At 37.4% G+C, this 15,586-nt stretch overlaps 1 protein-coding gene across 2 annotated transcripts in view; it reads left to right on the forward strand.

Moving 5' to 3' along the window:
• CPED1 (cadherin like and PC-esterase domain containing 1) overlaps positions 1–12,361 on the forward strand; it is a 326,436-nt gene extending 314,075 nt beyond the window's left edge. For both annotated transcript variants that reach the window (XM_040259514.1, XM_040259515.1), the window contains one exon: positions 10,338–12,361. In XM_040259514.1, the coding sequence (XP_040115448.1) occupies positions 10,338–10,577 (240 nt within the window). In that variant the 3' untranslated portion in view covers positions 10,578–12,361. The remainder of the gene's footprint in view (positions 1–10,337) is intronic.
• Positions 12,362–15,586: the final 3,225 nt, after the last annotated feature.

The following is a 15,586-nucleotide window of genomic DNA, read 5'->3' on the forward strand; positions in this document are numbered from 1 at the left end:
GGTGGTTCGGTGATAACCTCCCTGCTGATGCAGGAGACTCCAGTTCAATCCCTGGGTTGAGAAAATCCCCTGGAGAAGGAAATGGCAACCCACTCCAGCACTTCTTGCCTGGAAAATCCCATGGACAGAGGGCCTGTCGGGCTACAGTCCCTGGGATCCCAAAAAAGGCTTACAAGACTTAGCAACTAAACAACAATATGTACAGGCTGTGCTCCACCACTGTGAGATCTCAGTTCCCTGACCAGGGATTGAACCCATGGCAGTGAAAGCGCAGAATCCTAACCACTAGGCAACCAGGGAACTTCCAATAGTGCCATATTCTTAAATAAAAGTTCTAAGTTCAGGAGAGATGTAGGGAAACAAATACTGGTGAGTTAAGATCAAAATAGATTTCAGGACTCAACAAGTCCATCTAAATAGTGTTTGAAATCAATTTGACTAACAAAGGTCATTCCAACAGTATCAAGAATTCAGTGACATGACTATTCAGCCACTTTGGAAACTGAGTTTAAGACAAGGCGTTAGTCTCTGGGGAACTGTGTAGAAGTGCAAGATAGAACCAACAGTTTAACTTGAAATCGGTAAACTACTGTAGGTCTGTAAGTCCTTCTAATAAATCTTTCCACGTCAGAGGAGAATTTGTTTCAGAGTCAGGAACTGAGTTCTGACTGGGGGCAGGAATTAAAGAGGCTCAGTTCTCAGTGCAAGAAGGGTTGACAATTTGGAGGTAGGTTGGAAGACAGAGACACTGTATATCTAGAAACACCAGAAAAAAAATAAAAAATAAAAAAAATAAAAACCTCATTCCTAAAGAAAACTTTAGTCTTGCCCTCTAATCCTCAGCATCTTTGACCCATTCAGAAGTTGGACTCCCTTCACTCAAAACATAGCTTATTTCATGTGGCTATAATTAAATATTGGGAGTGGGGGAGGTACGTGAAAGAACTCCTTATTATCTGTAAAAATTGCATGATTTCCTGAAATGGAATTTTAAGGACTGGCTTCTAGCTATTGTTTGTCATTTTATTTTTATTCTCTTTCTGTGAATTCTTAAGCTATTTTTTTCAGCTGATCATAAATTTCGCGACTGGATTGTGAATTGAATGTCCTGTCTTCAGAATGACTATGCCAAATAAAAAGTACCTCAGTAGTATCCATTTATCTTCAAAAACTATGTTAGCTGGTTTTGCCTGGTCAAGCTCGTGTTTTCCCACCTTAGAAAACCATTAGCTTCATTCCTCAGACCCCAGGCATGATTGTGAAACACGTTTGTAATCAGAACATCCTCCCTAATCTGGTCTAGAAATTTTGGAACACTTGTATCACTGAAAATTGTTTTCTATTTTGTTCTGTGGATCTGAAACCACATCAGAAGTCCCTTGGGTATTATTCAAGTCAAGATTGGTTTTATAAAAGGTATTTACTTGTAATCTGCCTGACACTTTTCCAGTTCACCAAGCTTTCCCTTTGTATATCAGTTTTTTGAAAATTCATAGTTATTTTAGATGCAGCAATTAATTGACATGGTAATACATTCATTGTGATGACTATGTGAAATCAATTTTGAGTGTTGACATTACATGAATTTAATAGTAAAAGTTGCTATGTACTTCTAGTGTGTAATTTATAACAATTTTTCATGTTTGGGAAGTCTTAACAATAGCCATTGACCCAAGCCAATCAAGTAGAATTGTGGCCATTTGTATGCCTTCTAAAATGTCTGTGTGCCCAAGTCCTTAATTATGGATGGATGTGGAAAGATCTACAATCATAAGTTAGGAGATCTCTTAACATATAAGAAGCCTAAGAGAAAGTAAAAGTTGCTTTTACACACCAAAGCACAGAATTTTTGTTACACTGAGTCACAAAGAAATGTAATCATCTACATATCCTATATCTTATCATTACAGCCCTTGATTCCAGCTCCAAAATTACCCCTTTCCAAGTTTCCATAGAAACTATATTAAAAATCTATTACAGTTTTGAAACACTATAATCTTTACTTGAAAATCTATTCCTACTTGTAACTTAATCTAAATTTGAATATTGCTGAGACAAAAATAATTTTTATTATTACACTTATACTTGTGATTATGGGACAATGCTGACCTAACACACTTCATGGCAACCAATTGTCTTTCACTTTCTCTAATTTTAAATATAATTTGACACAGCAAAGTCACAAAAAGAAAATAACAAAAACAAAACTAAAGACAAGGAGCTTCTTTGGATTATTTTAAACTGGCCAAAACAAAAGCACACAAAGAGCAAGCAACAAACAAAAAACGTCATCTAACGCTCACAGGTAATGTAAACATTTGCCCAGTCACCTGGTCGTGTGTTATTAACCATATGTAGCAGTTCATTGTTCTTCTAGGTAGATGTGTCATATCTCAGCTGTCACATCCTGTGCACGCAGATTTAGAGAAGCATTTGGCAGCATCAAGCCATTCATGTTTGTCTCTGATTGAGGTGGCCACTCTACACAAATGTCTAGAATCCTTTGTCTCTGGTTCAAGGCCTAAATTTTTCACCTTTGTTTTCTAAGAGCTCATTTTGTTGTTTACTATTATTATTCCCCAGAGATAAGCCTAACATTTGTATATGCTAACACCTCTCTTTCAAAGCCACATTCCAGTTACTACTCTGTTTGGAATTTAGTAATCCCAACTGGTCCTCTGATTTTGGAAGGACTCACATGGACATATTTCCACACATGAGATCAAAGGGAAGAAACAATTCACTCTTTACAGGAATCAAACATCGGTCACTTGCATAGTATTTCCAAGACTTAAAAATACAGCTAACTCCTTTTCTTCCACTTCAGAGTCTGTAAGAGTGGGTAAAATACAGTAATATTTTGAAACTCAGAGATAGCAGTTTGATGGCAATGCCAGACACCAAATTTTACAAAGAAATAATAGCTGTGTGGACAGATATCATGGCCATCATGAATTAGCACTGTCTCCTTAATGTATTAATATTTACTAAGGAACTACTTATTATATAGAAACAAGAGTACCTGACCTTGGGGACCTGGTCTCAGACAATGTCTCTGAAATCATTTCCTTCTCGTTCTTACTTCAAGTATCTAAGACATGTGTCTTTATACAGTCCCCTTGAGGGTAGGGACCATATCTGAGTTACTCCACGTGTTTGTTTCTTAAGACAGAGAACTCCGAAGTTTGAAAGATGGGTATTATATGGCAAAAATAAACCATGTTTTGATTTTATAATATACAGCATCATCTTCTACTGCTTTTGTCTTTTAAAATGATTACATGAATTCTTGCTAATTCTAAAAATTTTTGAAGTATATATAATAAAAACATAAATTCTTTGGTTTTTGTACTACACACACCCCCTGAATTTTCACTCCTTTCTCCACTGGAGATCCTATTTGCAGTTTGGTCCATCAAGTGAAGTGAAAGTCTCTCAGTCATGTTCAGCTCTTTGCAACTCCCTGGACTATACCGTCCATGGAATTCTCCAGGCCAGAATACTGGAGTGGGTAGCCTTTCTATTCTCCAGGGAATCTTCCCAACCCAGGAATCGAACCCAGGCCTCCCACATTGCAGGCAGATTCTTTACCAGCTGAACCACCAGGGAAATTTGGTACATAGCTCCATTTTAAACACACACGCTTGATTTTAATCCCATGTAATTAAAACTACTTGGCTGTCAACATTTATGGTCATTAGATTTATATGACATTGGGTCCTATTTAGAATTGCCTTATTTTTCCATGAAAATTTTTAGGGAACAGGCAGTTTATAAAATACATTTTAATTTGCAGTGTGAAAATTCCTATTTTTTCTCAGTGTTGAATTTTACTTCTACTTGGCTTATGCTTGCTCAGTTGCTCAGTCATGTCTGACTTATTTGCAGTCCTATGGACTGTAGCCCTCCAGGCTCCTCTGTCCGTGGCATTTCCCAGGCAAGAATACTGGTGGAGTGGATTGCCAGTTCCTACCCCAGGGGATCTTCCTGACCCAGGGATCGAACCATATCTCCTGCATTGGCAGGCAGATTCTTTACCACTGAGCCACCTGGGAAGCCCATACTTGGCTTACACAGCCAGCAGATTGCGTCTATGGTAGATTGAAGCTAAACTCAAGTCCCTTTAATGAATGAATATCTGGTATTGAAATCTCCTCTCATCACTGCTTCTTTTTTCCTTACCAAATGGTCTTGGCCATTTTCCTACATTTATTTTCTGAGATCTGTTTTAGAATTTCTTTGTCATGTACCCCCCAATCTTGCTGTGATTAAAATTGGAATAGCACTTTAATTAACTTGGAAACATTTGACGTGTTATCTCTTTATATTTATTCGTGTTTTCTTTTATGTTTCATTAAATTTTTGATGCATTCTTCACCTATGCCCTATAGATCATCATCAAATTTGATGAAGTTGTTTTAATATTGTAATGAAATCTTTTCTCTATTTCTTATTAGTTGTTGATAGATTATCAGTTCAGTCGCTCAGTCATATCCAACTCTTTGCAACCCCATGAATCGCAGCACACCAGGCCTCCTTGTCCATCACCATGATAGATTATAGAAGAGCTATTTAATTTTTAAACATTAACTTTAAAATATTTCCTTATTTTACAGTAGGTTCCTTTGAGTTTTCAGGCAAACATCATATCAGTTCAGTTCAGTCGCTCAGTCATGTCCGACTCTTTGTGACCCATGGAGATCAGCCCTGGGTGTTGATGCTAAAGCTGAAACTCCAGTGCTTTGGCCACCTCATGCGAAGAGTTGACTCATTGGAAAAGACTCTGATGCTGGGACGGATTGGGGGCAGGAGGAAAAAGGGAAGACAGAGGATGAGATGGCTGGATGGCATCACCGACTCTATGGACGTGAGTTTGAGTGAACTCCGGGAGTTGGTGATGGACAGGGAGGCCTGGCGTGCTGCAATTCATAGCTACAAATAATTCTTCAGTAACCTTCTATGACAAAATATTTCATAACATTGAAGCTTAACATTCCTGAAATAAATTGTATATGCTAGTAAATCCCAAGGACAGAGGAGCCTGGCAGGCTACAGTCCACGGGGTTCCAGGAGTCGGACACGACTTAGTGACTAAAGAGAGAGACAGAGTGATACAACACATAGTACTGATAGATATTTTTAAATGATATGAGAGTAAATTTACAGTAGCATTTTGGGAGGATTTTTTATGTCTGCATTTTGACAAATCAAAATTGAAATCGTTGTTTCTCTGTAGGTTTGTCTGCTTTTAGGATTCATCAGAGTAATGCTGGCTTAACAAAAGGAACTGGGAAATGTATTATCTTTGATTATTTCTTGAAAAATAGTATTCAAAGGAAACCAACTGCATTAAGTATTGGGTCAATCCCTGGCATCATGGGTAGGAATCAGTCTTATATGCCATAATAGAAGCCTTGGCACTATAGGAGGCATTAGACTGGCCCTCAGAAGGTGCAGGGTTGGGGGGGACAGATCCCCATCATTCCATCTTCAATTCTCAGAGATCATCTTAGTGATTTAAAAATAGAACTATTTTGTCAAAAATAAAACTATATCATGTGATCTGGCAAAAGACTGACACTACTCCCAAGTGTATACAAATACACTGGAAATAGATATTTTTGTATATCCCTTTTATTATCCAACATTTCTAATGCAACATCAAATGCAACCCTGAAATCACAGAAAACATTAAAATAATTTTTAAGGAATAGAATCTCTTTGCATTGGGATGAATCTCCTTTTATTTTTCATTGTAATTAGCATGCAGATCATCAGGCAGTTGCAAAAGCCAGAACTTAAGAGAACATTATATAAACAAAATTAACCTTATTTTAGCTTCAGAACACTGGAATAATATTTTTTCAGGGTTGACTACATTATTTATGCTTAAGTGTTTCCTTAAGTCAACTTTCTTAAGAATGTTCACTAATCTTGCTATAGATGAATACAAACCGCCTCCAAAATGGACAAAACCTTCAGGAAAACATTGGTACACCTCCCCAGCCTATCATATTTAACGTTATCATATAACCAGAGGTGGAAGGTGACCCATAATAGAAATATACAACTTTGGGACCTGAAATACTAATCAGTGGTTAACTGCAGATCGAGCTGTAAATTATGATCCAGAAGGATTCCTCACCACAACCCACTGACTTCACTGAACTTCTTAAGCGTCACTTCATCTGAGGGGCCTGATCACGAAAAGCCAAACCTCCCATAGTTACAGAAAAACAATTCATTTCTTTGGGTTTAGCAGGCTTTAAAACATATTGCTGTTATAGTTTTCTTCAAAATGGGAATAGCCTAGTGTTTGCATGATTATAAAGTGATGCACATTTATTATAGTAAAATTAAAAAGTAAGGACCAAAAAGTTACAAATAATACATTTTAAACTGCCTGTCATTCCCCCACCCAAAAATGACTGCCCTTAACCTTTTTGTATAGATTGTTACAGACTTTCTATTCACACAACTCTTCTGAAACGGTTTCTGCTCACTCACAACTTAACCAAAAAGACTTACCTTCCAAATAAAATGCTACTTTTTTCACATATTCTATATTGTTGGAACTGTGTTCACTGCATTCTTTTATGAAAAAATATGTACCTAAATCATTACACAGAGAAGGCATTGGCAACCCTCTCCAGTACTCTTGCCTGGAAAATCCCATGGATGGAAGAGCCTGGTAGGCTGCAGTCCATGGGATTGCTAAGAGTCGGACACGACTGAGTGACTTCACTTTCACTTTTCACTTTCATGCATTGGAGAAGGAAATGGCAACCCACTCCAGTGTTCTTGCCTGGAGAATCCCAGGGACGGGAGAGCCTGGTGGGCTGCCGTCTGTGGGGTCGCACAGAGTCGGACTCGACTGAAGGGACTTAGCAGCAGCAGCAGCAGCAGCAAATCATTACATAGCCTTCAAAAGAATTTTTAAAAACCATACGAGCTAGTGTTCTTTTTTTTTTTTGAGCTAGTGTTGCTTTCATTAATCATTCACTTCAATTCAGTTCAGTTCAGTCGCTCAGTCGTGTCTAACTCTTTGCGACCCCATGAATCGCAGCACACCAGGCCTCCCTGTCCAACACCAACTCCCAGAGTTCTCCCAAACTCATGTGCATCAAGTTGGTGATGCCATCCAGCCATCTCATCCTCTGTCGTCCCCTTCTCTTCCTGCCCTCAATCCCTCCCAGCATCAGAGTATTTTCCAATGAGTCAACTCTTTGCATGAGGTGGCCAAAGTATTGGAGTTTCAGCCTCAGCATCATTCCTTCCAATGAACACCCAGGACTGGTCTCCTTTAGGATGAACTAGTTAGATCTCCTTGCAGTCCAAGGGACTCACAAGAGTCTTCTCCGGCACCACAGTTCAAAAGCATCAATTCTTCAGTGCTCAGCTTTCTTCACAGTCCAACTCTCACATCCATACATGACCACTGGAAAAACCATAGCCTTGACTAGACGGACCTTTGTTGGCATTGCTGCTGCTAAGTCACCTCAGTTGTGTCCGACACTGTGCGACCCCATAGATGGCAGCCCACCAGGCTCCCCCGTCCCTGGGGTTCTCCAGGCAAGAACACTGGAGTGGGTTGCCATTTCCTTCTCCAATGCATGAAAGTGAAAAGTGAAAGTGAAGTCACTCAGTCGTGTCCGGCTCTTAGCAACCCCAATGGACTGCAGCCTACCAGGCTCCTCTGTCCATGGGATTTTCCAGACAAGAGTACTGGAGTGGGTTGCCATTGCCTTCTCCTTGTTGGCATTAGTAATAAATAAATAATGTGTCCATACTGACTGAAAGTAATGTCTTACAATTGCATTAGTATGATGAAATTAAAAGATTTGCTGTTCATCTGCAAACACATTCAAAACATTTTTGCCAGTATTTTCTCTTTTCCCTACTTCTCAACCCTCCCCCAACCCCAGTCTCTCTTGGTCCCCACCTCATTTTCTCTGACTTTTGTTGCTAACACCCTGTGGTACATTAACCCAGTGATTAAAGCTGACAATGATAGGATTTCACCAGAGCTGTGTTTTATATATTGTACAAATAGACAATATATATGGCCTTTTTGTTTGTATGTTATCCCCTTTTGTGTGTATTGATATTCCTAAAATATCTGTGAAGAGAATGGAAAAAAAACTAAAATATACATTGCCTCTGGGGAGGGAATTGAGTGACGAGATAAGGAGCAGAGATGGGAAGGAAACTTTTTTTATTAGATACTCTTTTATGCTTTATAAATGTTTATAGTTTCAAGATAAAAATATATCTACATATGTACAAACATTTATAAAACTATGAGCGTAGTAGAACTTAGGCAGCTCCTTCAGGTTCCATAACTTACCTCTTTCTCAGAGAAGTGAAACTGCTAACTGTAACAGTGTCAGTTTGTGGGTATGAGGTGCAAAAAAATGTTCTCTTTCCTTTGAAAGTCATTTTAGTTATTGTTTAGTTATCATTCTCTAAAAGGATGCCATGATAGGTTTAGAGTACCATGTTTGAATCAGTGACTCAGCAAGATGCCAGTGTCTTCTATTTGTTAACAGACTCTGATCCTGGGAGGGATTGAGGGCAGGAGGAGAAGGGGACAACAGAGAATGAGATGGCTGGATGGCATCACTGACTCCATGGACATGAGTCTGAGTGAACTCTGGGAGTTGGTGATGGACAGGGAGGCCTGGCATGCTGTGATTCATGGGGTCGCAAAGAGTCAGACACAACTGAGTGACTGAACTGAACTGAACCTAAATACACTCACATGTGCACACACACACACTCACAGCAGTGTGGTAAAGACACCATCTGAGACTCCTTACTTGCCTTAGAGATAGCTGCCCTGAGGTAAGAAAAGCAGCATAAATTTTCATTTCAACCTTTTTCCTTTTGAAAGATAATTTACACTGATTCTTGATCATGTCAGTCATACTCATGCCATTTGGGCAACATCTGTGTATAGAGATGCTGTTCAACTTTGTGAGTTAGTTATCCTGCTCTTCAGTTCAGTTCAGTTCAGTCACTCAGTCGTGTCCAATTCTTTGCGACCCCGTGGACCAAAGCATGCCAGGCCTCCCTGTCCATTACCAACTCCTGGAGTTTACCCAAACTTATCTCCATTGAGTCGGTGATGCCATCCAACTATCTCATCCTCTGTCGTCCCCTTCTCCTCCTGCCCTCAATCTTTCCCAACATCAGGGTCTTTTCAAATGAGTCAGGTCTTTGTATCAGCTGGCCAAAGTATTGGAGTTTCAGCTTCAACATCAGTCCTTCCAATGAACACCCAGGACTGATCTCCTTTAGGATGGACTGGTTGGATTTCCTTGCAGTCCAACGGACTCTCAAGAGTCTTCTCCAACACCACAGTTCAAAAGCATCAATTCTTTGGCACTCAGCTTTCTTCATAGTCCAACTCTCATATCTATACATGACTACTGGAAAAACCATAGACTTGACTAGACAGACCTTTGTGGGCAAAGTAATGTCTCTGCTTTTGAATATGCTATCTATGTTGGTCATAACTTTCCTTCCAAGAAGTAAGCATCTTTTAATTTCATGGCTATAGTCACCATCTGTAGTGATTTTGGAGCCCCCAAAAATAAAGTCAGCCAGTGTTTCCCCATCTATTTCCCATGAAGTGATGGGACTGGATGCCATGATTTTAGTTTTCTGAATGTTGAGCTTTAAGCCAACTTTTTCACTCTCCTCTTTCACTTTCATCAAGAGGCTTTTTAGTTCCTCTTCACTTTCTGCCATAAGGATGGTATCATCTGCGTATCTAAGGTTACTGATATTTCTCCCAGCAATCTTGATTCCAGCTTGTGCTCATCCAGCCCAGCATTTCTCATGATGTACTCTGCATATAAGTTAAATAAGCAGGGTGATAATATACAGCCTTGACGTACTCCTTTTCCTATTTGCAGCCAGTCTATTGTTCCATGTCCAGTTCTAAATGTTGCTTCCTGACCTACATACAGGATTCTCAAGAGGCAGGTCAGGTGGTCTGGTATTCCCATCTCTTTCAGAATTTTCCACAGTTGATTGTAATCCACACAGTCAAAGGCTTTGGCATAGTCAATAAAGCAGAAATAGATGTTTTTCTGGAAATCTCTTGCCTTTTCGATGATCCAGCGGATGTTGGCAGTTTGATCTCTGGTTCCTCTGCCTTTCCTAAAACCAGCTTGAACATCTGGCAGTTCATAGTTCACGTATTGCTGAAGCCTGGCTTGGAGAATTTTGAGCATTACTTTACTAGTGTGTGAGATGAGTGCAATTGTGCGGTACTTTGGATTCAAATGTCCTTGATTTTGCTTCACTATTTTTTTTTCTTTTATTTGCAGGTGGTAAAATCAAAATTATCCAAAGAGGATCACTTTCTTAAAATGAAACAATCAAGAAATCATACTGTGGGGAAATATTTCAGCAATCAAAGCAAATTACAACAAAGACGACAAGACTCTATGACAAATGTTCAATCACCGTTTCATGTCAGAGGTCCAATTAATCAGGTTTGCTCCGAAATCCTTCTCAGCAGGATATGTGCCAGTGAAAGAACTGTGGAGGCCCTGCAGAAGGACTGAACTTGGAATTGGATACAAGCCACTCCCCTGGACAATGGTCTAAGAGCCAATCCTGGTATCAGCGGTATTTTGGTTCTACCACACACACTCAGGCACACAGGCACACACATATACACTGATGCACATTTAGCTAAAAAAAAAATCATTACACTTTTTTCTACAGCTTTGTAAAATCAGAATGCGCACTTGGAAATCAGTTGGTTTCAAGATGAAAGACAGAACTAGAAAAAGGTGACCTGAAACATCATCATAAACTAGATCTCCTGTGGGCCGGTATTGCACTGTGATAATAAAGAGAAATATAGACATTTGATAAGTGGGGGGAAAAGATCATGTTCTTGAGTGTTGTGTTATCATCTTTATTGGTACCTTAATATTGAAAAGGGTTTGAGGAATTACACTCCACCTGCCAGTGGGGATTGTGCTGTGCTTGCCTTTACCAGGAGAAAACGACATTGACAGGGTTTAGGCTTTGTGAATCTAACGCTTATGAAAACGATGTCTTCCTAGATTTTTAAATCCTTTCACTGAAAGGAAAAGAACAGGAATGTTCCTCCAGGGAATTCTAAGAGATTCTATGAAAGAAATAGGAAGCATAATATTTTAGAGTTAAAACACCAATATATTTAACTTTGCACTCTTTCTACTTTTCATATACATTCCCTCTTAGGCTGTTGGTGAACTTGGATGGGTAACTGAAGTCTGAGTTGATTAAGTATGTAATATTAAAGTGAGAAAAACAAGATATAGTTCCTTATGGGTTACTTTATTATATTTTATTGATGTTATTACTTAAGAAAAAAGCTTTTGTTTGCTATTAGAGCCCTATATAATTTAATACTGTGATTATGTTCATATTTTATGAAAATATTTTGCAAAGTATTCAGCATTCTCAACTGCATAGGCATTTATATCCAGAAAGCATTTGTATATGTTCTCGAATACTACTATGTTGCTAGAAAACATGTTTTGATTTTCCTGAGAGAGTGTATCTAATCCAAATTTAGAGTAGACATACAATTAGTTTTTATAAAACTGTGGCATATGTATACAACATATCTAATCCTAGTAATTGAAAACTTTCTCTTCTATATATTAAAATAGTAAATTTCTTTATTGTGCAAAAGCTCTGTTGTGAGATAACATCTCACAGTTACAATAACTCTTAAAGGATTATTTTTCTTTTGAGGAAAAAATACTGAAAGGGCTAATTCAGTGCTTAGCTGAAATTACCAAATGCACAAATACCTCAATTCCAATACTATACCAAAAACAAATCTATTTTGATTGATCAGTTCCTTAGTATGAATATAAACTTCCTTTAAATACTCTATTTTTATATATATTTTTTTATGAAAGTAAACATAAATTTATATTTAATGGTCTTAAATTATATCTAAGCACAAATATCACTTGATATAAACAATACATACCTGTGTCTAAAAACAGGTGATAAATTTTTTAAATGAGTGGTACAGAATTAACTTTTAAAATGAAATATTTTATAGTATCTACAGCTATGTGTAAGCATCATTTTTTGGTTTATAGTGCTATTTTAATGATATAAAATGTTGCCAATTCATGTAGCTCCTTTATCCTGTTTTAATGTATTACATATTCTGTAACAGATTATAGTCAGTGGATATTTCTTATAATTTACTGCCAACCTAACTGCAGTACATTTCTGACTGAGGTTAGCTTTGCATTTACCTCTTTACCATTGAAATAGTGAATTTTAGAAACAATTGTAATAATACAATTAATAAATGTCTTACTAGTAATAATCCGTGTTTGGAGAATATGCTTTATTTTCCTTTTTACTGGAGGTATACACCATATAGGAATTCCCTCGTAGCTCTGTCGGTAGAGAATCTGCCTGCAATGCCGGAGACCTGGGTACAAGTCCTGGGTGGAAGAGATCATGGTGGGAGAGGATGGAGGGGAGTGGTTGGTATCTAATACAGCAATAAGTTCAGAATGTAGAGAGATGATCAGGGAGAGGATCTTACTAAATCTTATTTTATGAGCTCCTTAGTTTGAGAAAATACTGAAAGAATCATCAGTATCTAAAGTTTTCTCTGCGAATTTTCATCTTATAAAAAAAAGACCAAAATGTCATTGATAACTTCAAAAACACGTAACCAAGTACAAAATGATATTACACTACAGCAGATTCTACCATTTTGACCAAAGCAAGGAGAAACTGCTCTGCCAATACTTCTGTAGTGTTGTTTTAAAATATGTATTTAAAGCTGAAATGATTTTGACTATTCTTCAAAACTAAGGCATTTTGATAGATCACTCCAACTTACGGAGATGGACCAAAAGCTGTCGGAAACCCCAAAGACCTACTAAAGACAGCAGGATACTGCCAGCCCCTACAAACTAGATTTTGTATTTGGCACAGCTTCCAGGCCTTCATACTGTCAAAGAGCCTTTTATCATGTTTTTATTGCTGGAGTAACTGCTATTATCAACTTCCATATTTCTTTCACGGTTCAGTCACTTGGTGTAGGGAGCTGTAGAACTTATTTTTTTTCTAACTGATTCAGACCATACAGTCCTCTCCTAAAAATCATGCTCCATTTGTTTTCTTTATGTTTATTGAAATATAAAGAATTTGTTTTATAGCTCTATTAAATGTTGGACCACTATGCTTTAACATACTCGATACACAATCAAAATACGAATTCTTAAATCTTGTGAAGGGTATTTACAATTTGTAAGTCTCTCTGCAGTGTAAATAAAGATAATTACTTAAACCCAGCTAATGATAGGAGCAAAATGAAAGCAGCCATGATTAGAAAAAACACTATAAAAGGATCATCATATTTAGGTATATCAGGTTTTGAATTTGATTTATGCTGACTGGTATTTTCTCCCAAGTCCATAGCACTCTCTGCAAAGAACTGTTTTCTCTTAGTTTTTTAAAAAGTCTTTTTTCCAACTCTTTGTGTAACATATCTGGGGGAAAACTGCATTTTAGATTAGGTTATGAGGAGACATTTAATATATCTAATCAAGTTATTTTCATAAGAAATGTTTGTGTAGGTTCTTATTATTTTTATTACATGGAAAAGTAATTCTTATAAAAATCATTAAAATGTTTAGATTTTTTAAAAAGCAAAGTGATTACAGTTGACCATAGGGACCTCAGGATTCAGAAACAACATGGTATCATAAGTATCAAATGGATTCATCTGATTCTCAATAGATTCATAATGATTTTCCTTCTTTTATGGTTGGCTGGTGAAATACATCAATTTGATGCAGATTTTAATGCTCATTTAAGTGATTTAATGGTGATGGTATGTGATTTATTTACATATTTTATTCAATTGTATTTCCATCTTTTTAAATAATAAAATCTATTCAAAATCTATAGATTAAAATCTTAGTCAATGGCATCAAGGTCAACATTTTTATTTTATTTACAGTTTATAATTTAATTTTTTATTTGGCTTATAATTTGTCTATTCTTTAAATTATTAATGCAAATATTAGGAAAAAATTTAACATGAACATAAAATGGGCATATGTTGTTTACACTAATCTCCACTTCAGTATAAGAGGTTGTTTGGCCTCCTGTAAATTTTCTTACATTAATAGCTGAAGGTTTGAGATTCAAAACTCTTGATGTCCCTTTGCAATCAATGTGTGGAGATGAGAGGATGGTATAAAATGCCAGCACTGAAACCAGTATGGCTTATAGTTATGCATTAGATCCATCATCATGAGACTTGGTCAGAAAAGAGGGCTACATAGAGAAGAGAGCCTCTTCCCACAATGGCTTCTGGGATGGACAAAAATTATGAACACCCTCTCCAGCTGTCTTTGACAGACCCTGGACATCTCTTCAAACATCTTCTTAATACACAAGTCACTTGGAGGGTTTCATTCCTAAGGAAAAAATAAATAATAATTTTCAAATTTTATTGGACCAAAAATTATAACTTAGACTAACCAAATAGCAATTGAATGTGACTTTAATGATATCTTCTTATTTACCATCAGAAAAAATAGAAAGTGACCTCTAACTACCAATATAGTATAACCTCTGGAGAACTTGAAATAGCAATCCATTTTTCAATTCATTTCTTTGTTTTCACCTATGGGATCGTTCACTTTACTGTTTATCCTTAGCTTTGCCTTTGAAATGGAATGTGTGTAGTATTTTATGCATGAATTTAATATGTAATACAAGAGACATTTTAAAACTTACACTTTTACTCTCTCCTCCTCACCTTAATTACATGTAACATAAAGCTTATGTTTTAATGGGCATGAGCACACCAGTTTTACAGTATCATAAAAAGAGTTTATGAGCCTTTTGTTAAAAATCAGTGCCCATGTCATTGGCAAGGCATGAAATTATTTGCAGCTACTTCTTCTACTTATAAGATAAATTTGGTCTGAATTAAGAATCATACAGAAGGGAATTGAAACAATGCCTTTGTAGCCTAAAATGAGTTTAGTCATCAAATGACACAGGTTTGGGTTCACCAGTTTCCACTACATGTGCATACCCCCTGGGGAGAACCTGGTCTCTGTCCATACTTGTCTCTAAAGAGTCCCCATTTCAATGTTCACGTTAGTTATGCAGAATCAATGGCATGTTTTTAAAAGGGTGTGGATACAACCTTAGCACAATTACTCCTGCCAAGAACAGGAATCGTTTCAATAGGATGGAGTTTCCGGGGCCATGTTATTGATAAACAACCGGAACTCTCTTGGCCACCTACTCTATCAATAAATGGAAATCTTCCATGAATTATTTATGGATTCTGAGATGAAGCTGATACAGACATTGTATCTCAAGTTTCCGCTTCCCAGAAGGATGGGCAGTCTCAAGTGGGTAATTGGCCTAAGTGGTGTTTTTCTGTTACCTGGAGTCGTCATGAGCCTTTGAAGTACTGAGTTGCTGAAAGTCGATTTCTCTTCCAATGGAAGCCTCCCTGGGCAGCATCTTCAGTAAACTGTTATCAATTACAGTGAAAATAAAGGCCTTC

This window comes from Oryx dammah, unplaced genomic scaffold (assembly GCF_014754425.2).
Source record: "Oryx dammah isolate SB20612 unplaced genomic scaffold, SCBI_Odam_1.1 HiC_scaffold_18, whole genome shotgun sequence".
NCBI classification, from domain to species: Eukaryota; Metazoa; Chordata; class Mammalia; order Artiodactyla; family Bovidae; genus Oryx; species Oryx dammah.